The 23,565-nt window shown below is 46.5% G+C and overlaps 4 protein-coding genes across 6 annotated transcripts; 2 read left to right on the top strand and 2 right to left on the bottom strand.

Moving 5' to 3' along the window:
- The first annotated feature begins 361 nt into the window (after positions 1-361).
- Positions 362-11,569, top strand: LOC105567766 (transcription factor SOX-8-like). 2 transcript variants are annotated; one of them, XM_012022880.1, is made up of 4 exons: positions 362-1,797; positions 7,211-7,388; positions 9,539-9,626; positions 10,550-11,569. In XM_012022880.1, the coding sequence occupies exons 1-4, from the start codon at positions 1,689-1,691 to the stop codon at positions 11,264-11,266; spliced, it is 1,092 nt and encodes a 363-aa protein (XP_011878270.1). In that variant the 5' UTR covers positions 362-1,688; the 3' UTR covers positions 11,267-11,569. The 2 variants fall into 2 exon arrangements, with proteins under 2 accessions (XP_011878270.1, XP_011878271.1); XM_012022881.1 differs by lacking the exon at positions 362-1,797 and having other exon boundaries at positions 6,980-7,388; positions 9,502-9,626.
- A 297-nt stretch (positions 11,570-11,866) lies between these two features.
- LOC105567767 (85/88 kDa calcium-independent phospholipase A2) lies at positions 11,867-16,089 on the bottom strand. The gene is made up of 3 exons (XM_012022882.1): positions 15,644-16,089; positions 14,837-14,927; positions 11,867-14,393 (listed from the first exon to the last, which is right to left on the bottom strand). The coding sequence occupies exons 1-3, from the start codon at positions 15,874-15,876 to the stop codon at positions 12,309-12,311; spliced, it is 2,409 nt and encodes an 802-aa protein (XP_011878272.1). The 5' UTR covers positions 15,877-16,089; the 3' UTR covers positions 11,867-12,308.
- A 131-nt stretch (positions 16,090-16,220) lies between these two features.
- LOC105567768 (protein chibby homolog 1) lies at positions 16,221-17,183 on the top strand. The gene is made up of 3 exons (XM_012022883.1): positions 16,221-16,700; positions 16,790-16,905; positions 17,067-17,183. Exons 1-3 carry the CDS (start codon positions 16,517-16,519, stop codon positions 17,157-17,159), a joined length of 393 nt encoding a protein of 130 aa, XP_011878273.1. The 5' UTR covers positions 16,221-16,516; the 3' UTR covers positions 17,160-17,183.
- Positions 16,968-22,745, bottom strand: LOC105567770 (DNA topoisomerase 3). Of its 2 annotated transcripts, XM_012022885.1 has the most exons (12): positions 22,223-22,745; positions 21,345-21,691; positions 21,153-21,271; positions 20,712-21,058; positions 20,359-20,647; positions 19,789-20,287; positions 19,355-19,694; positions 19,039-19,264; positions 18,571-18,993; positions 18,251-18,497; positions 17,602-17,858; positions 16,968-17,444 (listed from the first exon to the last, which is right to left on the bottom strand). In XM_012022885.1, exons 1-12 carry the CDS (start codon positions 22,430-22,432, stop codon positions 17,404-17,406), a joined length of 3,345 nt encoding a protein of 1,114 aa, XP_011878275.1. In that variant the 5' UTR covers positions 22,433-22,745; the 3' UTR covers positions 16,968-17,403. The 2 variants fall into 2 exon arrangements, with proteins under 2 accessions (XP_011878275.1, XP_011878274.1); XM_012022884.1 differs by having other exon boundaries at positions 18,571-19,264; positions 22,223-22,739.
- Positions 22,746-23,565: the final 820 nt, after the last annotated feature.

Here is a 23,565-nt window from a genome sequence, read left to right as displayed (position 1 = left end):
ATGCAATAACGCAAAAAGTCCGAGGAACGTTCTTGCAAATGGCACAATATATTTCTTTCCTTTCTGCCCCTCGATAAAAAAAATTATAAATTAAGTTTAAAATAAAAATCCTTAAACTCTCTCTTCAAATATTTTCCAGAAATAGCTTTCTATCCGGTATTTTAATGTATAGTTTCGCTTTTTTCCATTCGTTTATAATTAAAAAATTATTGATAATCCTGCTAAGAAAAATCGATGTTGAATCAACGAAAGAATTTACCATTGGTATTCAATGTTTCTGCGTATTCTCGCTAAAAACGTCACGAGTTTTCCCGCGTATTTAGTAAAAAGGGAGAAAAGCCACTTCGCGCTGCCGGTCTCTCAGATTTGACAGTTTTCACGGAGGGAGGACCGTCAGGTCCTGTTGTGAGGAGTCGCGGTGCAGAAACGGCGCGCAGGATCACGCACCGCAGGACACGCGAGAGGCCGACGCGGGCACGAGGAGCCGACGACGAAGAGAAAGAGAGGAGGACGAAGGACGGTGAAGAAGAGAAAGGAGGAAGATCCTATGTGTCTCCCCCACCAGAGGTAGGTGGTCCACGGAACCGCCTCCGCGGACGGTCTGCCATCCGCCCGACGGTTTCGGTGCGTGTGCCAGACGTGCGCTCGTCTCGTCTCGCCTCGGCCTCTTCCAATCCGTGGACCAACCTGTGCGGCTGAGCCGTGCAAGACGGCTTCCTTCGCCTCCCTGAATCCATCGGGTCCATCGTCGCGTCTCTCCTCTCGGCCGATCAGTCGGCCATCGGAGTTTACCTGATTCGCCAGTACCGCCGCGCCGTCGCGTCTCCCGATCTCGGGTATCCATTCGATGTCGCGAGGTCGAGATCGGATAAGGGACGACACGGCGTGTCAGTTTACACTATCTCCCGTCTTCGATAACCGATAAAGAAAGAAAGAGGTGGCGACAGTACAGATAAAGAGACGCCGGGGACCTGACTATGACGCGACCTCGATGATCTCGAGGTCCGCCAGGACGAATCTTCTCCCGCTCGACGTGTGGCACCCCTCGAAGTAGCGTGCCCCACGACCACTCTCGAGCTGTCTCGCATCGTACGCGAGAAGGACGCAGAATCCTCGAGAAAGGATCCATTGACGAAAGATAAGTCGAGGAGCAACAGCTCAGGAAATTCCCGAAGAGAGTGCGTCCCTCCTCCTTCCTCAACGCGCGCCCCGTCGCATCGGTTTCCCGTCTAATGTTTCTCGGAGCCGATAACGAAGTGAATCTCTGAGTGATCTACGAGTTCGCGGGAATCGGTTTTAATCAATCGGGATAGAGAAAAAAGATATATTCGACGCGCGGATGAGGGTCGCGCGGGGTCGACTAAGTAGCCATAAAGAAGATTCGGCGACCTATCCGACCCGACAAATCGCACCCAGATAACCCTCGATTAATTATCGAGCCTCTCTCTTCCTGCGCCGGAGATCTCGTACCGAGAATCCCGCCTGTTAATGCGACAGATATCCACGAGATGCATTTTACAATCAAAATTTGCCGTTTAATTCGCCGACGATTGTCCGAGTGACATTTTTCACGTTCGAGAACACGTTCTTGAGCTCGCGAGACCCTCCGTCGTCTATGAGAGACACAGTTTTTGGTGATCGTGGGCATCGGCCGCCGTCAGTGACAGTGTCTTTCGTTTCATTGGAAAATGGAAGGCCATCACAACAACAACGGCTTGGAGGGTAAAGCCGGCTCTTCCAGCAACGAGCACAGCAGCAACAATTCCCTGGACGATGCTGTGGGCAAGCTGCTGCAAGGTAGGCATTTTACAATCGCCCAGGTAGCGAGCTAACGTTATTTATCGCCAGTTTGACGATAAATAACGTCAGCTTCTACCTGCGACGTATAATCCTATAAAATAAATAATAAATAAATACATTTTTTTAATTTAATGAGCCTAGAGAGAGCTTCATGATAACCAATATTCCTGGAAAATAGTGAGGAAGAGTTAAATTTCATCGATATTCACATTTCGAGAGGAGTTTCAATCAAGAATTAATCGTGCAAGAAGAAATTATGTCAATGAATAGAGAATAAATATCACGAAGTAATATTTAAATATTTAAGATAAATTAGCCATTGGTAGTCTGCTCTCTAAAAATCACTCGGAATAATCAGTGACTATTCGCGGTTTTCAGCGATAATTAATCCACTGATTGATTTTTAGAGAGTGGTTTAAGTTTAATCATTCGCGATCTTTTGTACCGCGAGATCTTAAAAGGCGTGGTATTTTTTTTTTTAAGAGAGAGACTAGAAAAATCATAAAGCATTTGCGAAATATTATAAGGAAATGTGTGTGCGACGCTTGGACGCGAATGGCGTCGACGAAGCAACGAGCTGCAGATTTGAAATTGGCAAAAATTATCGGTCATCCGAAATAGCACGCGAAGCGCGCCATTCGCGTCCATTCGCCGCCGCGTTCTTTTTCGCCCAGTCGTTGCAGTCTTTATCGAGTCATTTAGGGAGGGAAGGCGACTGGGTAATTGGCGCTGAAAGCCCGCGTCGCCGGCCGCATCGCTCTCCTCTCCATTTGGCCGCACGCCGATTTATCCGGGGCGATACTCGCGAGAGTAGAAAGCGGAAAGCAGGGGGTGGCGGCCGACAAGGGGGAGAAAGAAGCTCCGCGGTAGTGCGGAGTCGGACGAGGCGGAGAAATATAGCTATCGTCTCTCTCCTCGCGAACGATCCTCGGCTATATATTTCTCCGAGGGCGGGAGATTCGCGAGCGCGCGGCGGCAGGTGCTGCGAGCAGAGCGAGACGAGGCGTACACGCGCCTGCCACCGCCGCTAATTATGTTAGTACCGAATTAAATCTGAAAGATCACCGTCGCGGGAGGGGCGCAGGGTCTATGATTTACGGCGCGCGTCAAGACTCGGTTTTCGCGACGAGTTTCGCCAGCGAGACAGAGAGAGGGAGAGAGAGAGAGAGAGAGAGAGACGCGGACGCGTTCGTCCGCCGCCACCGCGGCACCCGGACAGGTGGAAATCGCCTGGGGATGATATCTCCGCCGGATAACTAATTCTGTCCCGCGACGTTGGACAATCGCGACGCGAATAATTACGAGGATTAATGGGGTCTGGTCGATGTAGCGGATTAGGAGGAAGAGCCGCGGACGCGCGTCGCCCTTTTCTCGAGTCTGGCTTGGCTATTCTAGCCGAGGGGTCTAGATGCAAGATACGCGACTATATCGGTATCCCCCGGCGATCTTTACAGATTCACCCGGGCACGCTTCAAATGATGCGAATACATTCCCAGGGAGGATCTCCCTGGGGGGGATTTTCGACCGATCCACTCGGCGGAGCGTACGGCGCATCGTGACGCGCTCCCGTTTTAAAATCAAATCCAAGATGTGTTTAGTTAGATTAGGCAGTGCCAGGAACGACGGCGGAATGACGGACACTTGAATTTGTTGATGGTTGAAGTTGAAAAACCGGCGGCACGCGCGGGACGCCGAGCGCACGCAGGAATGTATAATCCAAATAGTTTATCATATAGCTCGAGAAGAGACAAGCCCGCGTCTGCACCACGAGTAAATATTTGATCCACCGGTGCTAAGCGATGCGCATTTCGTTACAAAGTATCCACTCGGCGAAAATACAGGTGTCCCTCGGCGTACTACTCGGCAATACGAAGTCTCGGATAGATCTGCGTCTCCTGGAATTTTACACGTTACGCAATTACACGAATTACCGCGTTGTCTGCTTAGCGAGAGCTCGCGTATCTTACCCGCGCGTAAAATTTCCATTATCGCAATGTTAAAATATCCTGTAATATCACGGATTGAAGCTAACGATACTATTTTTCCTACTGGATTGCGCTTGCGAGAACCAATAAGGATGCAGACTTTTAAATCGGATTTGGCTCTCGTAAACAATCCAGTAGAAAAAATAGTATCGTGTGTCGTTGGCTTAAGAAAGAACAGTATCCTCTCATGGACAGCGGGTTGATGGCTAACGCATTTTTATAATACTTTACAGTGTTACGTAGCTATGTTTTAAAATGTTATAACATTGCACAGTTCCAGTCCAAGCAGCTATCTCCGAGTCCAGTCTCATCCGACTTGGTTTAAACATTGATTGTCTCGTCTCATTTGATCCTGAATGAACTTGTTTCGCTGATTTGCGTTGGTACCGCGTTGGTACCGCGTTGGTATCGCGCAAAGTCTCCTCGCGAGATCGGACGGCGCGGCGCGAGCCGAGGCTCGGCGGGCACGTGGCGACGAGCCACGTAGCGATGTCAAACATCGACGGGACGAGGTGTCGAAGCGTTTAAGAGGGCCTCGTTAAAGGCGGGAGGATTTGTAACAGGCGGATTTGTAAAGGAGTTAATGTAGCAAGAGTCGACGACAGGTCGCCATTGATGGCCGAGCACACCGGTTCATTCACCAGGCCGCACAACCCGCCTATTGTGGCACGGGCGCGCTAACTACGGTCCTGATCTCGCGGCTCAAAAGCCATTCACGATCCTGAAAAAAACGAGCGAGTTCTCGGCCACTCGCCGATCCGCCGATTCACCGAGTCGTTACGCCCGTAATTAGCCAAATCGAAACGAGGGGGAGAGGGGCCTAAAATTAGGCGCGATCGCTGGCGAACGGGCGCTCTCTCGATTCCGCGATTTGCGACCCGCCGCTCGATCGCCGGGCGTACGACTATGTTCGATGCCAGAGATCGATTAATTCACGGATAACGAATATGTCAACGTCGCCTCGAGATAAAGCCTCGTTGTGCCGCTTAAATCCCGCTTTATTTCAGACGATCGTAACAACGTTGTTTTCTAATTCAACTCTACTCGCGAGACAGATCTTCCTTCTCTTCCGTACAATTATTAGAAAGGCAGGGGTGCAGAAATGCCTCTTCTCGCCGTTCTATGTAAAGCTCCAGCGATCGAGGGGGTTCACCTACATCGTCGGTACCGTTCGGCCTCAAAGAGGCACCGTCCCTCCCGAGGACCGATGCCCTTCTGCACGCCTAATCGACCCGGTTCGCGCGAAATTCCCTCTATTCCCGTCGCCCTTCTCGCAGAGCCCTTCCGCGTTTCCGTGTAAAATTGTATTTCGGCCGCGGCTATCGGCGCAGGCGTCGACGAAGGACCTCCCCCGAACGCTGAAAGGCACCGACACAAGTGCCGCGCCAGTGGACCGTGGACCCACGGTAATTAGCTCCCACCAGCTCCCAAAACCCCGGGTTGACGCTTCGTCACGTGCACCATCTTTCCCGTGGTCTCGCCCATACCCTGTTTCCCCCGTCCACTCTCGTTGACTCGCTCCTCTTCTAATCGTCAAGTGCTCAACGATTAGAAGCACGAGCGATTAGAAACAAAGTGTCTCGACTCGGCCTCGATGCAGCCAAATTTATATCTTAATTCAATTGTTATCTTGTCAAGTCGATATTTTTAATCCTGACACGCGTAGTGCTATCTTCTTTCTCCATCTTGTTTCAAGATATAATCGTATCTTGTTCCGTTAAAATAATTGTTAAAAGATATTGGGACCGGAGAGGCTGATGGATGTTACGCATATTCAATCCACGACTAATTAGAAGCAAAACATTCCTGAATCTTTGCCGCATTAGGTATTTATTTGTACAAAATAACGAGCGAATAGATGAACGAGATGGCTCCTAGTCTGCATATTCCTCCAAATGACTCACCGTCGTGTGAGGAAAAGGATATGTTATAAGGCGAGAGCTTAATTACTGGCCCAAGTCGATTTCATCAATCTTGCATACGCGGGATATTACGCAATTTCCGAGCTGGCCTAATTACCGTCCTGCATCCCGAGCTCTTCCTCGTTCCTCCGGGAGTCTGCCTCCTCCAATTTGGACCAGACCGCGCTCTTTCGGGCGGGGGAATTAAGATTTAGGAGACCGCGGTGAGAGAGCGCAGGACAGATTTACATAAGTCGGTATACATTTGTTCGAAGGGAGACAAGGTTTTACGACCTCGGGCTCGCCCGGGGGCTTCTTTCCCACGAAGTGAAATGTAGGAATCCACATCCGGAGCCGAATCCTTATTAAGCGATGCGGAATTTTCGGTAATCCGGAGCACTTACGTCACATAACGTCTCGGCCATATAAGTAAGCCGACACTTCGTAATGAACTCTGATGTTACTCCTGACACACCCGCAGCCTAATTCAACCAAGTTTTCTAATACGCGACACGTATTAATACGAGAAACGTAAGTGTACAAAATAAAAAATTATTCAATTTTAACGGTAAAAGTTAAACGTCGTTTTTCTGGCTCAAATTAAGACGTTCAATTTTAAATAGAAAATAGTACTCGACATTCTCAAAATTGGTATTTACAGGATATGATTTTCTTTTTAATTTTCCCCGTGCATTCAAACCAACGGCTGATGTTATGATCATCTGCCAAAGGAAAAATGGTTTTTCTTTACTGAAAATACGAGTCCCAAGTTGACCTACATGGTCCGAGATTCCAGTGAGCTATTTGTATTTGAGAGAATTTTTGAGAGACGATTACCTAGTAGTAATAATTAGTTTCCTGATGCAGAGGATAGCGAGAGAGCGAGAGAGAGAAAGAGAAGAGAAGAAAAGAAAAGAAAGAACATCTCTCTCTCTCTCTCTCTCTCTCTCTCTCTCTCTCTCTCTCAATATGATTTTCAGGTCGTAAAAGTCCTATCGCGTTCTTCATAAAAAAGTTAAATAAAGAGAAAACGGAAGAAGGGGAGAGACCGACGGCGCTCACAAATGTCGGTCGAATCGGCCGCACGAGCCGCGAGGATACAGGTGTAGTTTTATCTCGTATTCCTTTACAATGCGATTCCGCGGACAGGACTACTTCCGGTACCCGCGAGGATAGCAAGATACGAGCCAGAAAATTCCTGCTATCGCGTGTCGTTTATAACATACCTTTCGAGTCTGCTTGCCCTTCACGTCAAATAGAAAATAATACTAGGACAAGCTGATTTTTATTAATTTGAATACAGATGTTAAGCGATGGAAAAAACCGCCAAGAGATAAGATCGAGTGCTTTCTATTGACTAAAACTTTCCAACAATTACCTGAAATTTAATATTGCTGAAGATACTTACAAACTTTGAGAGTATTGAAGCTTATGCTGAAGTTAGAGTCACGTGATTTATTTCTTCCCGAGATTTCGAAGACTATGTTCGGATCGGGGGTTCCATCGTCCGCTGTATATTTGCAGGATACGATTGGACGCTACTTCCGGTGACTTCGCGCGCCGGCGGCCGAAGAAGCGCCCACGTGAAACGCCCGATGAATGCCTTCATGGTGTGGGCGCAGGCGGCAAGGCGAAGATTGGCCGACCAGTATCCGCAATTGCACAACGCCGAGCTGTCGAAGACGCTGGGAAAATTGTGGAGGTAATCCAGCTTCGACTAAACACAGGCAGAAACACGTAAACGAAAGAAAGAAAATGAGTCGTATTTTCCATTTTATACAGAATGATTTTAAAGTCTTTGCCTGGTTTCAAATTTTAGTAACTTCCGTTCTATATATAATAAGATTGATTAGTAAAAAGGAGAGTAAAGGCCGAATCAGGCTAGCAATTGCTGACTCGGATTGGAGTGGGATTGGCCATTGACGATTGTCCTCTAGCCAATGAGAGTCAATTAAATCGCTGGTTGCTTTGCCCTCGTTGACTTGAAGACACTCGCCAATCGCCAATCCCAACCGAATCCGCGTCGACAATTGCTAGTCCGATTCGGCCTTAAGGGCCGTTTTTTCCAACCTCTCGGTAGGCTCACTAATAATTAAATTATATGCATACCTTTTTGCAATTTAAAGGAAAAACAAAGGCACACATATAATTTTACTATTAGTTAACTTACCAAGAGGTTGAAACCTGCCCCAAATGTGGAAGATTTTATTTCAAAGAGTTTTATCCCTAGTAGCACAGTGCATTGACCAAACATTGGTTAAACATTGGCCCAATATTTGGTTGTATTGGGCGAATGTTTAGCCAATGCACTGTACTACTAGGGATGCATATTTATTCTTTATATTGTTATTTCCAGGGTTGGGAAGTAACTCGTTACTTGTAACGAAGTTACAGTTACTTTTTTTTATAACTCTAACTTAACTTCGTTACTCTCTCTCTCCATCTGTAACTGTAACTTGACTCAGTTACATTTTTTCGATAACTAGTAACTAATTTAATAGTTACATTACCAGTTACTTTATATATTTTTTAATTTTAAATAAAACTTCTTGTTGATCCAACTGGCAATATAATTAATTACGTGTTACAATTGGTACAACGTTTCGACTCAAGTACATGTTGGTTTGCAGTTCGGTTACTTGATAAGGACCTGATACTTGGGTCGAAATGTCGTACCAATTGTAACACGTAATTAATTATTATATTGCCAGTTAGATCCACAAGAAGTTTTATTTCAATTTTGATCATCACTGGTGACTTTAAGTATACTCCTCTACTGGTATATTTTAAACCTCCGCAGATCGCATTAGGCCTTGCATTTGCGCATAAACGCCATTATCGACGCTTTACAATTCAAATGCAGATTTAATTTTTTTATTTTCATTGCAAGAAAGTAACTGTAAAGTAACGATTCGTTACTTTTTGAGTAACTGTTACTGTAACGCGTTACTTTTCAGAATTGGTAACTTGTAACTGTAACTAGATACTTTTATAAAGTAAATTTCCAACCCTGGTTATTTTTCAATACATCTATCATCATTATATAAAACAAAAATTGAGCCACGATTATGAAATTCTACAAATACGTTTTGCACTCGATTTACAGTAACACTTTAAATCATGTTATTTTAATTTACAAATCACATCTAAAGAGCGAAGCTCTGATAAGTAGATAATAATTTTAGCGTGTCTCAGAAATAAATCTGCTCAGTACAAATCTAGTCAACGCAGTGATCGAGCCAACTCGTTGAATCCATCTGAGGAAACTTAATGTATAATTCACCGAAGTGTAATTCTAACGTTTTTTACAGATTAATTTCATTATGTATGCAACGAAAGTTACGAAAGTCTAAGACTGCACATAGTCTCACATAATCATTTTGTATAATGTTCGAATAAAGCAACGATACGAAGAAAAGATATTCGCATACGGCAGACTTGAAGCTAACGAAGCATCGCGAGAATGAAAGTAGAAGAAGCAGACGAAGAAGTACCCCACTTAGTTTAATATACATCAAATCAATTCAGTAGATGAAAGTCCCCTATTATAAGATAGGTTTCTAATATGAGATAGGCCTTTGAAATTCCAAATTCAATCACAAATCTCTTTTCGCAACGATTGCACGATCTAACAATGAATTTTCCACTAAACAGATTTTACTCCGAGGCAATAAATTCATAGTGGAACCAACAGATGACGTCTATTAATTTCGCAGAAACTCTGCTATCTCATATTAGGAGCCTATCTTGTAATAGGAAACTTTCCTCTATCTATCCTGTAAAATTCGATACTTTTGCGTACTTCTCGCGTTCAGCAGCGATACCGGAGATTGCGAAATGTGTCTGCCGCAGGATCCTGAGCGACGGCGAAAAGCAGCCGTTCATCGAGGAAGCCGAGAGGCTGCGGAACGCGCACAAGAAGCAGCATCCGCACTACAAGGTAATCGACCGCCGAATTAATCGACGGACGACGGCGAATCGCGCGGCATCATTAGGGATAATGCGAGGAATGTATCTCTCGCGCGTTACGAAATCGCGCGGATTCCGCGATCCGCGCGAGATGGCGGAACGAATTAAACGCGCGCAACGCGCGTTCATCTCCGGGCGCTCGAGTGGTTAATCGAGGCCCGATCGTCCGAGCGATTTGAATCCCACCGCGTCGACGATGATTTACGAGAAGGGGAAATGAATTCACCGCGATGAAGCCATCCGTGTCGCCGCTCCATGCGAGGCGAGAAAGTCGAACGCCGCGGGGACGAGACGCGGTAAAAGCCGGGGGTCTTCACCGGTTTAAGCTTTGTTGGAAAAAGAAAGAGCAGCTGCATCTAATAATCTATCCGCTAATTTTATCCAATTGTCTTGAAAGCCCGATTTCGTATAAGTTTATCTTGATAGAAATAATAATTTTCTTATGTACAAGATTTGTTAATAACAAGATATAACAAGACATGTAGATGTAATGTGCATGAAAGAAATAATGTACGCACAAAAGATAAGGTCGTTGCTATGAAATTAAAAATACAGCGTCACAACGCAAAATGGACAGAGTGAACGAAAAATGCTAACAGACATGTAGATATCAAACCTATGAAATTATTTCAAGTAAATTTCATACATGCCAATTTCTGTGATTATTTTGTACCCAAGCACGTAAAAATACATGTCACCCATACATTTTCTTCAGAGTTAAGCTCATTGGTTCGCTGTAATCACATCGGATCATGTCAGACGTACTGAAAATTTCAACGTGTAGCTCAAAAGAAAAAGAATTTATATGATTTCTCGCTTCTCGTAGTGCAATGTGGTTTCACAGCGGAGTGTCTCGAGAATTAATTTAAAAACGATTTGCGGTACTGTTCGTAGTATCAACCTCGTCGCAGGAAGCCGAAGTCGGACGATCAGATGGGCATCATCGTGCATAGAGGCGGGCTTCCGTCGCCGGCGACCTCGCTCAACCCCTCGGCCGGCTCCTCGGACTGCACCTACGCCCGCCTGTATCCGGACACCGGCGTGAAGGCGTACGAACGGCCGGCGACCTACCACGAGCCCAAGTCAAGCGCCTACGACCTGGCCCGACCGGTCTGGGTCAACGAGACCGTCGGCAAGTATCCCGCCGCCGATCATCCCAACAAGTCGACGTACGAGACGACGGCGAGGACCTACGCCGAGGCCAAGTGCCACGAGGTCGCCAAGTACCATCACGAGATGACTGGGGCAAAGTACCACCACGAGATGGCCGGCACCAAGTATCATCATCATCACCACGAGTCGGCGGCAACCAAGTACCCGGACCTGCAGACCAAGCCCTACGATCTGCCCAAGTACCCCGACGCCAAGGGATATCCGGACGGTCTCAAGTACTCGGCGGAGATGAGCAGCGGCGCGGCCGCCGCCGCGGCCGCCGCTGCCGCGAAGGCGCCCTACGCCTGTGTGCATGGACAATATTATCCTACCGCGGAGGGCTACGCCGTGCACGGTGAGGAGAACGATTACCAACAGGGTGTGTCGTCGCATCCCTCCTTTTACCCTTACATATCGGCGTCCATGGCGCAACCGCCGTACTACATGGGACCCCGATAAACCGCGAGCTGAAGACGAGGAGGCGATACGAGGGATTCTTGGAGATTCTTACGTGGCCGAATTGTGGCGTATCGAGTAAAATAAGATCGTAAACTACTGCCAATCGGATAGGAAACTATTTACGGACAAATTGGTCGAGACAATGTTTCTGATGAGTGAAACACGTCGACCTCCTCTTCTGACCGCGAGTCGCGTTTCATTTGAATCTTGATATAACGCAGAAATTTTGCAACGGCGCGTGCGTGTGTGTATGTACGCGTGTGCTTGATAAACTCGGAGTGTAGAGCTCGTAAGCGACCCAACGATATTTGATGCAGTCGAATACCGGGCGCCTAATGAAACTCTGTAAAGTACTTAAAAAAAGTAGCAGTTGTTGTACTTAACGACATTAAATTGATTTACTTCACTTTATTCTACAAAGCGATATTTTATTCGATCGCTCTGTAACTCCTTTTTTCTAATTTATTCTTTTCTGTAAACTCTGTGACACAATACGATAAATAAAACAAATCTATTATCTAAGTATCCTTGAGTCATGACTCGATGTGTGACGTTCAAATTCTTCGAGACTAGTTGCAGAAAAAAGAAACTGCAAAAACTGCTTTAAACACAGAACTTACGATCAGATTTATAACTTATATGTAAATTAATTAAATATATATGTATACTGACTATGTGTGTATTCTTATGCGAGATTTTCAGTGACTAGGACAAAAAGTGATTTCTGCTAAGTTGGAATCATAAAAGAAAAAAAGAGATATACGTCAGCATTCCTTGCAAATCACGTTGCCAACAATGTGAGCGGAATAAAGACAACATATAATATCACATTTGTCGAGACATCGATGGCAAGTGGCGGTGAAGAAGTTAACTATAATACACGCTACGTAACATGATAATTGCTAGGCTAATTACACAATCGTTAACCGAGCCAGCGGTAAATCGTCGATATAATTATACCAAGCGTGAACGTGTGTACGTGCGCGCAACGTGATTCTGTAACCAGGTACTTTTTTTCTTTCGACCCCTCGAGTCTCTCTTTTCAGTCCTTTTCCAAACTGGAGTCGCGCCCGATGAGAGTCGCCAGTTCCTGCACCACGTCTCGATTTGCGTACATAAACGCCTTCGCGGTCCAGATCATATTCACCAATATCTCGTCGCTCTTCTCGTCCATGGCGACCTCCGTCGACAAATGCGGGTTAAATCTGTAGTACGGTACGCCGATCATGGAGCACCAAGTGCGAGCTCGATCGACCACGCGGCCATCGCTGGCTGTCGCTTGGTCGACCAACAGCGTGCCGAGCGCCGAGATACCGAATGCGAGTTTGGCGGTACCCCAGAGACTGTCCGGCCGGAATACGTCGATCTCATTCAGGTTGCACGTGGTCGGTATGAGTCCCGTGCCGAGGGAGACCACCAGCGACAGCGGTACCATCTCTTTCTCGCGATCGGTAGCCTTCAGAGCCAGATTGTACTCATGAATCTCCGTCATGGCGTCCAGGGTGGGATTATTAGCAATCAGACCACCGTCCAGAAAACGGCCAAACGCCCGAAAGTACGACGGCGCTGCGCCGGTCGCCCTCGCCGCTTTCCAAAGCAACTGCTCCCGCGGCGACAGTGTCTGCTTGAACATCACGTTCTCCGGCAACTTCAAGATCACGCTAGGCGCTTCGTAGTTGCGGAACAGATGAAGATCCACGGGCTTACGATCGGCGAGCACGCCGGTGATCATTATCTTCGGTCTTTGAACATCCGCCATGACGGTGTCGGCGCCGAGACACTCCTTCAATACCTTCTCCAGACCCTCGCTGCTGTAGGGCCGCGAGCCCACGAAGGCGTTCTCCTTGATGCGAAAGTAGAGCGCCTGGCATTCCCGCAGGGATTTACCGGCAGCAAGGCCGAGCGCCAGGATGCCGCCGGTGGACGTGCCGGCGATCCAGTCGAAGCAGTGCACCACGGGTTTGCGCAGCACCGATTCAATCTCCAGCAGCGTCTGTATGAGCACCAATCCCCGAATACCACCGCCGTCCAGACAAAGAAGCCTACCGCCCTTGATTCGCTTACGGTTCCCGTGCTCGACCATCTTCTCCATGCCGGACACGTGAAGCATCTGATCGAGAATCGTGCGCGGCACGTAGTGCGGCGGTTCCGATGGTGCGATACCGGTATAGTTCTCGTCATGCTTGCAGCCGAGATGGCAAGCCGTCATGTCCGGCGGACACCTCTGCGCGCCCACCGCGTGCAACAAGTAGACTATCTTGTTGCCCTCGGTGGTGTCGATGTTCGCTTTGTGCCTGGGCGTTTCGGCCTTCCAGTTCCGAGTGTCGATGTCTGCGCCGAAGCCGACGAGCGCCTGCACGATGGCCGGTGTCTCCGCCTCGACCGCGAGATGCAGCGGCGTGTTGCCGTCGTTGTCGACGATGTTGACGGACGCCATGTGGCTCAGCAGAGCGACCACGCATTGCAGCCGTTTGCGCATCACCATCACGTGTAGCGCGGTGCGCCCGTTGAAGTTGAGCGCGTCGATGTCGCAGTTGGTGTCGATCAGCGCCGTGATCACCTCGCGACTTCGCGACCAGTGTAACGGCGTGCCACCGAACTTCATGTCCTCCGCATGGAGCACGTTCGGCTTGTTGTGCAGGAAATCACCAACGTAGCCGGGACTAGAGGGTTGGCCCTCGGAAGCGGGTATGTTCACGTCCGCGCCGATCAATAGGAGCGCTTTCACACATTCTGGTTTGTCATTCAGGCACGCGACGTGCATGGGAGTGTGGCCGTTGCTGTTGCGGCTGTTCAAGCTGTTTGGAAGACCCGAACCCAGAGCGAGAATAATCTCCTTGGTGGACGTGGCCGCGTAATGATAGACGGTGTTCGCATTGTGATCCAGATGCTCCAGTGAGCTCTTTGCCGCTATCAGCATCTCGACGGTGCGCAAGTTGTTGGTCTGCACGGCGACTTGCAGGGGCGAGATGCCGGTCTCCGAATCGCCACTGTTGAGCTGGCTGTTGACGATCGCGTGCATGAACGCGTCGTGGAGGGCGAAGTAGGCCGCTAAATGCGCCAGAGTCCATGTCGGGTGTTCCGTCAGAGTATCGCAGAGTTTTTGAATTTTCCCAACATTACACATCTTGGCGGGAAAAAAAATGAGATCAATCAATTATAAAAGTAACTTAAATATTAATTATAAAACAATACCGATTATAAAATCTTTCTTCAAGTACGTATAATATAAGACAGTACTTGTTTTATATTTTATCACTACTACTTTGTATAAATATCGAGGAAAAAATATTTTTACTGTGGCAGCGAAACTGCTACTGCATTTGCTGCCACTGCATTTGATGCAATAAAATTTCGATGATTAATTTTTCAACGTTACAACAAAATGTTTTTAACAGAAATTATTGTTCTCAGAGCTAAATAATTCTAGCAAAGTTGTGTTTCAATAAAATTAGTATTCTCAAATCGCATTTCTGCCCCAAACGACTAATGGAATTTGTTAAGACGGCAAATTACAATGCGCTGTGAATTATTTTTCTACGTGGTATATAAAATATAAAGAAACGTTACCTCGCGCACTATCTGCACAAGCACAGGAACTTTGTCTTTATATATTAAAAATCGTGCCTCCGCACCCTCCAGAGTGTCCGACCGAAACAGACTGAAACCAGACATATAAAGCTCAAGAAGCTATCCAAGTTTCAAGGGAACGATAAATTTAATAGAAAAAGAAACGTCAGATAAGAGAAAGCCAAGTATAAAGCTGATCAAGGATCCAGAGATTCCGCTATCAAATTCAGGTCAAGAAGTGTTATTCTCGCGGGAATTATTCGTACTATCGGCATTATCCGAGGAAACAGCTACTCTCGAGAAAACAACGATTACGTTAATTATAAATAATTGATAGAGGAAAGTCCGCTATTACAAGATAGGCTCCTAATATGAGACAGCGGAGTTGTCTGCGAAATTAACAGGCACCGTCTGTTGGCTCGCCATGAATTTATTGCCCTTGGCGTGAAATCTGTTTAGTGGAAAATTCGACCGTTATCGTGCGATCGTTGGGAGAAAAGATTTGTCATTGAATTTGGACGTTGCGAGCCTATCTCGTATCAGGCTGAAATCACATGATGCGGAATAGGAGTACGGAATAGAGAATGCGTTATAGAAACAGGCAATCAGAGCTTTGCCGTATCAACGAGTGACGGAAATGTCTGGTCCTGATTGGTTGCTTCTATGACGCACGTTCTATTCCGCAGCTCTATTCTGCACCATGTGATTTCAGCCTTAGAATCCTATCTCACGATAGAGAACTTTCCGCTAAATATAACACAATTGCGATATTCCTCGGAGCCAAGGCAACAAGTCGGCGAGACGCACCTGTACGCCTGATGCAGGGTCTCCGTGCACGGCCTGTGGAGGACAATCTCGTACTTGTCCTGGTACTTGTTGTCCTTACCGCCGAGCCCGTAGAGAACGATGCCGTCCTCGCGGGAGTGTATGTGCCGATTGCTGTACTGGTCCGGCCGGACCTCCTGGACGACGTTCGGCGGCGTGTCCGAGAAGACGATGTTCCGCAGCACGTTGTTCGCGATCGTGCCGAGCCAGGCCATGGTGTACGTCGGCGACGTACGGACGGGAGCGAGTGGAGCGAGGTGCGAGCGTCTCTACCGCGACGAGACGTTGTACAATTCCCTATTACTCATCGCGTTGCAAAAACGCGGCATGACAGCTCGTCCGTACCTTGCACCTTGCCCCGTTAGGTTCGCGCGAGAGATCGCTCCCTCGCAGACGGGCGACGATAATAACGGGCGACGAGCCAAGTCAAGGTCGACCGAGGCGAACTGAGAGACCTCGTGCAGCGAAGGCGTCAGGTACGCGAAGGGCTGCCAGCAGCTGGGGCTGGGGGAAACGCGTTCTCGCCGCGCGAGGAAGGCAACGTTGGAAAAAAGACTGACATAGGGAATTAGTCGAACTTTAGGATAATCGATTACTCGCTCTTCCGCTCCGAATTTAAAAGGTTGCCTGGGTGACGGCAGGATAAACAAATGCGATCCGCGTTTTGTTCAGCTTGGAAAAAAAAGGCTTAATTAGGTTAAAACGACTGATGTAAAAAAAGTATCAGTTCAAGATGTGAAATATGTGATTAAGCGTGTGTTTCAATTATTACCCTCTTTGTTTAATAAACTAGTGGAACTTACGTTTGTCAACGTCAGCCACTTAGCGTCACTTAACTCATGATAGCGTGTCGCGATGCCTTTGTTCTTCAATAAGTTTTCCCCGAAGAAGACGCCGACCAGGAAGGCGTCCGTCTTCCTGGCAAATAAAAATCTAAGCCCCAAACGAATAGAGAGGGAACTCGGGCCGGAAGTAGGCCCTATACGCCTTCGCCTTGGAGATCAGGAAGCAGTCTTTGAGGCTGGCCTGTGGATTCCAGGTAAAACGACCGTTTACCGCGCGGAAATCTGCACACTTTGTTTCCTAAATATATGAGAGAAAAAAAGAAAGGGGACAATTTTGTTCTAGAGTCTGGCAAGGCGGGAGGTACCTTCAAAGAGAACGAGAAGTTGAAAAAGGAAGTGAGACGACTGGAGGAAGAAAACAACTTGTTGAAGCTAAAGTTTGACGTACTGTTGGACATGGTAATATTTTTTAAGTTGCGTCTTGTAAAAATTAGAAATGTTAATCTCTGAAACGAAAAGTACAAAAGTAATAATTTAATCAACATTACAGCATCATTACAACACTAATAGAAACATGTAATGACGAGAATTGTTACATTAATTCGTTTACTGTTTTACAGCTAACGCAAACAACCGCCGAGGTCCACTCGCAGAAAGAAGAATTGGAGAGATTGAAAAATAATTTTTTTCACAACAAACGAGTCGCCGTTTAATCTGTTAAATTTTGATAACTGCGCCAAGAATATAAACAGTAACTATAGAACATTGACTGATTGTCAAACCACTTTCCTTTAAAAGAAAGTCTTATTTCCAGAATGTATGAAAGTTGTCAACGAGGTAGGAGTTGAGTCTTAGAGATAACAGTCGCATTTGACACTGCTCTGTACTAATTAAGCTTTTTACAACACTAATTATAAACTGTACATTATTTACGATATCGTAGAAACCTTTCACTCGTCAGTCCATCGCGTTTTCTGGACATGTGGTTCTCGTGTGACCTGTGAGAAAACGGTGTAAAATGTAGCAAAATACAACACGTACAATGAATATGATAGTCGATACAATTGAGAATAATTTTTTTTAAGTTAATAGGAGAAACAAAGGAAGAGAAGTAATATAACGAAAAACAAAAAATGAGTTATTTACACATTTTACCTTCTATTCCGCAAATTCCGCACTTTCTCTTGCTCCCAGTAAGTCTGGGCCTTTTGGAGGCATTGCCTCTATGATGGGTTCCGCCACGTGCTGTATTAGCTCTTCTTCTCGCAGTTGAATTGCCCCAGTCCGTGTTCTGACCACCGACGTCATCCTCATCTTCAGCCCACTTGAAGAAATTGCAAGTGGAATTCATACCTTTGGGGCACCCGTAAAACTGTCGTCCTTTATTGGGGCCATCCTTGTGAACCGTCAGCCTAAAGAAACACGAAAGAAAATATTCTTTACATACATGACAGACGTAGCTGTTAATCGGCGGTGTGCTACCAAGATTTCGACTCATTGTTTATTGATACACTGAGAAAAATGCTTTGATTGTATCAACAGGACATGCATGCTAGAATGTATTTTGGTTAAACCAAACAGAATTGTTAGTTAGCACGGGCTTGATATTGCAGAACCAGAAGTTTGCTAGACTTCACTACACATCTGGTAAATCCTAAAGGAATTCTGATTCGTCAATTTTTTAACAGACGACTGGTTGAATCTGCCAGATTTTTAATTAATGCAACCAGATTTGTTTTTCAGTGTAGCAATTAAATTCAGCCGAAAAAGGTTATCGTTCTTTCCGATCGAAGAATTCACTCACTTTCGAGCGGGCTGATTGCACTGGCACATAACATCGTTCGTGGACGGGTTTCCCCAGTCGTTATTAGAAGAATTGCCGACGCGAGAAAAGTTGCCAGTACCGCCATTGTTTCTGTCCCACCCATTATGTCTGTCCCAACTTGAATGTTCATTGGCTGCGTTATCTTGAGGCTCGGGGTTGTCGGTTCCCCACATGAAAAAGTTGCAACCGCTACCTTGCGGTTTAGCGCATTTGTAAAATATACGTCCTGAAATCACAAGTGTCATCCAAAGTGACTTGTGCGACAACTCGCCAAGATTTATATGCAGTTGCCCGCTTACCTTTATTCGGTCCCTCCTTTCTAACTGTTAACTGAATCGCAAGCTCGTGGCAATTACACATAAAGTCATTGTTGTCAGCGTTACCCCACATATCGGTTGTATTATTCGCGTTGCGAGAATTCCTAGCTGCAGATTGGTCCGATCTGTTCTGTGAACTGTCGTTGAGCTCGTCCGAATTAATCCAGGGAGCCTGGTTTTCTCTATTGTTCCACATTGTACTTCTATCGGGATTCGGCATATTCGATCTACTCGGTTGATAAACGTTAGAATGTTGGCTTTGGGCACGATTTCCAGATGTGCCGGAAGTTCCGATGAAGCCAACGTTGTTGTTACTTCGAACGGATTGTGTAGTATTAGGAACAGACTGGTGTTGAGTACTTCGAACGGATTGTGCAGTATTAGGAACAGACTGGTGTTGAGTACTTCGAACGGATTGTGCAGTATTAGGAACAGACTGGTGTTGAGTACTTCGCGATTGGGATGTACTTGAGGTAGAAGTGGAGCTCCATGTATTCCCCGTATTATTGTGACCGGACTGATTCGCCCTTCCAGTTTGTTTGATGCAGTCTTGCTTAATGTTCAACATTTCATCAAACGCAGTGTCACAGCCTATACAAGTTGTGTAAGAAGTGCCGTACAAGGGCATCACGTTTCTGACTAATTGGAACTTTAATTTGCGTATGTTGTCTGTACACTGAAAATATCAATCGTGAAGAAGCAAATAATTTGCAAAACAAATAGCTTGCAAATAACTTATAATATTTACGTGAATTTTATATTTTACCTGATTGCATGTTTCGTTCAAAACTTCCACATCTTTCACAGCTTCTGAGAACCAGACCACGTTGGTGCACGCTGGATATCCTATGCAAGTGATGTACTTTCCTCTGCCTTGTCGCCTCTCTTTTAGAATCATGTTAGAGCCGCACTTCGGACACTTGAACACAGGAACGTCCTCTGCTACGAGCCGTGCCTGCTCGGTTTGGATTGGCCTCTCGTCAAGATATTGCGCTAAAGAGTCGTCTATCAGATTAGCGCGTTCTATCGCCACTTTGAACACCTCGCGATACTTATTAATTTGATTTTGCAGCACTTCATTCGGGTTTTTCTGACGCTGGGATATCCTATGATAACGAAACGATAACGATTTATAAATGTCTCTTCGCGATATAGGACATATAGATAAGAGAGTATCTATCGAGCTGCTAATTGACTTACAGCTGTAAATCTCTTTCTAATTCCGCGCGCAAATGCGGTTTGGACATTTGGAAACCCATATTGTCGTAACCCATGACCAGACCGATCCCCAATTTGCCGGGCATAAAATGTTGAGTGTCCGTTAAGCCCACGTATTGTCTGGATTTGATGGTGTCGATGTGCTCGGCGTGAGTAGCGTCCGTACCGATGCCGTGCTTGTCCATCAGTGTGATCAACTCGGCCTCGGTTAATAAATTCGGTGGCGAAGTTTTCTCCTCCACCATGTCGATGCTGGTCGGTCGAAAAACCTGCCCCTGCTCATAGGAGTGAATCTGCTTGTCGTTCCATTTGTCATATATATACACGTCGAGATAATTCTTCGCTATGACTTCGAGGCCGTTAGCCGTGAAGCCCTCTCCCGCGATATTGATCTCCACTGTCGTTTCTCGGCCCTCTGCGTTCTTCGACAGACAAGCGAGAAAATGTCGAACGACAAATTCGTAGACCTTTGCTTCGTTTCCTGCGGACAAGTCTCGGACGATTAACGCGGTCGGTTTTAACGACTAGCAAGAACGGACTCTGAGGACAGACCTTGCAAACTGTCTGTATACTTTGTAGGATGAATAGGAGGATGCGCTTGATCGCTCTTCTTTCCTTGTCTGGGAGTTATTCCTGATTGCAGTAAATTTCCCGCGAAGTCGCCCCATTGCGGATTGACCACTTGTTGCTCCACCAACGGTGCCAGATTCAATTCCTTCGGGAATATATTCGTTTCCGTGCGCGGATAACTGATGAGACCCTGGGTGTACAATCGCTCCGCGATCCTCATCGTCTCCTTCGCGTTTATGCGCAACTTACGAGAGCCCTGCTTCTCCAATTCCTGAAACGACGATCTTTGAGCTAGAATGCCAAACATCTCGCGGTATCTCAACTCAGTTACTTACGACGGTATCCAGGGGCAGAGGTCTCCATTTGCTTTTCGGTTTGCATGTCACCTTCTCCACAGTGGCTTCAGGCCGTTCCAGGCACATGTCCAGAAAGATCTGACAAGGCAGCTTCTCAAACAATCTCACCCTGACCCATCTGAATTCTACAGATAACCCTTCGCGATCGTCGAGCACTCTCAACTTCCAGTACGGCTCGGATACGAACCGATCAATGGCGAGAAATCTCTCGACCACGAACCCAAGTGTCGGAAACTGGCAGCTTCCGTAACTGATGAGCAGATCCCCGAGAGTGTTGGGGAACACTTTCTGCAGCCTCAAAGTCTGAAATCTCGTGAACGCAGCACCTGTCGAGACGTTTGTCAATTAAAGATGTATCCACGTGGAATTTACTCAAAGCTCGATTACGACTAGCAATATAATCTTTGATGGAATCAGTACCGATTCGTAAGTCTAATTCGCTTCTTACATCTACGGCATCGCTTATTGCCTTATCTGGTTCTCCCAAAGTTTGCAGGGCTCTTTCGATAGACTGTCTCGTAATTTCCGAGAATTTTGCTCTGAAACAATAAAAGAGCGTCACGAATCTTGTCAAATGTGCAAGAAAAAAAGGACAGTGGAAAATTCGATCACCTATATACACGGATATTAGACCTGACTGCTTGGCAGACCTCAATAATCTCAAAGCCTATGTTCTCCCCCTCTCTGTCGCAATCTGTCCATATGACCAACGCATTACAGGATCGCGCCTCTCGCTCCAAGGTTTTCTTAATCTTCACGTAATTATCCACCAAGCACTGCTTGGTCACCGGAGCGTCGAACAGGCTCAACGGATGACAGCCGTGCCACTTGCTGTACGTTCCTGTGAAATCGTAGCCCAACAAGTGGCCGGACACAGACGTCATCAGCATTTGGCAGTTCTGGCCCCATAGTTGCACATTAAACTCAAAGATCTTGTTGTACACTGACAAACCTTCCCTCTGCAAGAGAAAAAGCACTGAGAAACGATACTTCTACAGATCTTTCGGTTCATCAAACGACTATGGATGCATTCCGTTTCACGCATGATGTGCATACTGCACCATTTGTCCTTCTTTAACATTTAGCGAATAACAAGGATAAGGGTTTATCCAGACAAACTTGCATGAGTGCATAAGAACATGTATAGAGAAATTGATTGGTTTATTTCCTTATGCATGCACTTATGGCCCAATCAGATTCTTTATGCATATGCTAGTGCGCTATGCAAATTTGTCTGGATAGAATCTAAATGATCATCATGCGTGAAACTGTACGCACTTTATGACTGAATAACGGGAAGCGTGTAGACGACGACCAAGTATCAGAGTTTATCCAGACAAACTTGCATAACACTGAAACATTATGCATAAGATAGAACCATAGGTGTATGCACAAGAAAATAAACCAATCAATTTCTTTAGGCACTTACGCAAGTTTGTCTGGATAGACCCTTACCACTCGCTCTGTGCACAACGCGCTTAAATGTTTACCTTTCTGCTGGCACCGCGCGACAGATAGCCTGCGATGTTCTTAGCCGCGTCGGGCTTCTCGGCAACATTGAGAACCTTCATAATGCGCTTCGAACAGTATCGCCTTAATGAAGAAAAGGCACTCGTGGGCCCTTCGCCAGGCACGCTACTCCTCAGACAGCGGTATATCGTACAATCCAATGCGGCGTAACACAATTTAGAGAGGGCCATAACATGATAACAGCCTTCGTGTCGTTGGCGATTTTCCGCCAGGAAGGTTACAGACTCGCTCCTTGCGGCGATTCGTTTCCGAAAACGTGTGACACATTGAATGACGTACAGACACGCGATTTATCGGAGCGAGTGCGTCACGTAACGAACGTGCGACGGTATATCCTGTCGCGATAAGCAGGTTAAAGGAGAGACCGAATTTCGCTCCAAAACTCTGTTCGCGTGCACCTAAGATCGACACTCTACGCTTCGCGAGGAGCGACGCATTTGGTTTGTTCTTTAGAACTGAACTGGTTGCACTAATTCAGCTCTAAAGAACAGACTCACACAACATTTTCTGCACCTTAGGGTGTAATCACACGGTACACGAATCAGCATGCGGGACAGAAAATGCGTGATTCAAACACTCAATCAACGCGGGATAGAAAAACGCAAAATTGCATAATTGCATATACAGGGTGTTAATAAATCATCGCATTGGCGGTATACCATCGGATAGCGTGCGAAAATCTAAGAAAAATGCCGTTTGTTACAAGTCGATGCGGTCATTACGTTCCGAGTAATTAATTATTGAAAATTAATAATTTGGGCCAATCAGCGCGCGAGCCCAACGGACAGGAGAAGAGGTGCCAAATTTAAGGGGGCGCCAGCGCCAGCGGTAAAGACGTACACTCGCAGACAGAAAGGTTGACTGCCTATACGTGTAGTATGGGATGGAGGGCGGGGGGGGGGGTGCCAAAATTATATTCGCCCCGGGCGCCGAAAAACCTTGCTGCGGCATTGCATGCAGCTATGCAATTTTATGTGCGATGGCCCTTAAACAATAATAGCTCATTCAGACTGGACGCGATGAACGACGAGCGACGCGCGATTATCCAATGAGCGTACAGGTTTTATGGAAAAGCGTACAGTTTTCCGCTAAAGACTGCACGCCCATTGGATATCGCGCGTCGCTCATCGCTCATCGCATTCAAGCGGGGAGCACACACTTTTGCACAAATGCACAAACATATGCATAACGAATTTGATTGGTCCATTTCCTTATGCATTTGCTTATAGACCAATCAAATTCGTTATGTATACGCTTATGCACTTACCCCTGGTCCACAATTTTGCTTTAAGTGAGCTGTAAA

Source organism: Vollenhovia emeryi, unplaced genomic scaffold (genome assembly GCF_000949405.1).
Source record: "Vollenhovia emeryi isolate VEMERY1.0 unplaced genomic scaffold, V.emery_V1.0 DF939134.1, whole genome shotgun sequence".
Lineage (NCBI taxonomy): Eukaryota > Metazoa > Arthropoda > Insecta > Hymenoptera > Formicidae > Vollenhovia > Vollenhovia emeryi.
Note: the sequence above shows the minus strand (reverse complement) of the source record. Positions and strands in the feature narration are given on the sequence as shown.

What these genes read in the sequence shown, in the direction of transcription:
- LOC105567767 (XM_012022882.1), bottom strand. Translation starts at nt 15,876, where the DNA reads ATGGCCTGGCTCGGCACGATCGCGAACAACGTGCTGCGGAACATCGTC. An exon ending in ACCCTGCATCAGGCGTACAG is followed by an intron (nt 14,928 to 15,643) that starts GTGCGTCTCGCC and finishes GTCTGGTTTCAG; the next exon opens with TCTGTTTCGGTCGGACACTC. An exon ending in TTGTGCAGATAGTGCGCGAG is followed by an intron (nt 14,394 to 14,836) that starts GTAACGTTTCTT and finishes TTTCCCGCCAAG; the next exon opens with ATGTGTAATGTTGGGAAAAT.
- LOC105567770 (XM_012022884.1), bottom strand. Translation starts at nt 22,432, where the DNA reads ATGGCCCTCTCTAAATTGTGTTACGCCGCATTGGATTGTACGATATAC. An exon ending in TGCAATCAGCCCGCTCGAAA is followed by an intron (nt 17,859 to 18,250) that starts GTGAGTGAATTC and finishes GTGTTTCTTTAG; the next exon opens with GCTGACGGTTCACAAGGATG. An exon ending in CGGAATTTGCGGAATAGAAG is followed by an intron (nt 17,445 to 17,601) that starts GTAAAATGTGTA and finishes GTTTTCTCACAG; the next exon opens with GTCACACGAGAACCACATGT.
- LOC105567768 (XM_012022883.1), top strand. Translation starts at nt 16,517, where the DNA reads ATGCCTTTGTTCTTCAATAAGTTTTCCCCGAAGAAGACGCCGACCAGG. An exon ending in GGCTGGCCTGTGGATTCCAG is followed by an intron (nt 16,701 to 16,789) that starts GTAAAACGACCG and finishes ATTTTGTTCTAG; the next exon opens with AGTCTGGCAAGGCGGGAGGT. An exon ending in TTGACGTACTGTTGGACATG is followed by an intron (nt 16,906 to 17,066) that starts GTAATATTTTTT and finishes ACTGTTTTACAG; the next exon opens with CTAACGCAAACAACCGCCGA.
- LOC105567766 (XM_012022880.1), top strand. Translation starts at nt 1,689, where the DNA reads ATGGAAGGCCATCACAACAACAACGGCTTGGAGGGTAAAGCCGGCTCT. An exon ending in ACGCTGGGAAAATTGTGGAG is followed by an intron (nt 7,389 to 9,538) that starts GTAATCCAGCTT and finishes TGTCTGCCGCAG; the next exon opens with GATCCTGAGCGACGGCGAAA. An exon ending in AGCAGCATCCGCACTACAAG is followed by an intron (nt 9,627 to 10,549) that starts GTAATCGACCGC and finishes TACTGTTCGTAG; the next exon opens with TATCAACCTCGTCGCAGGAA.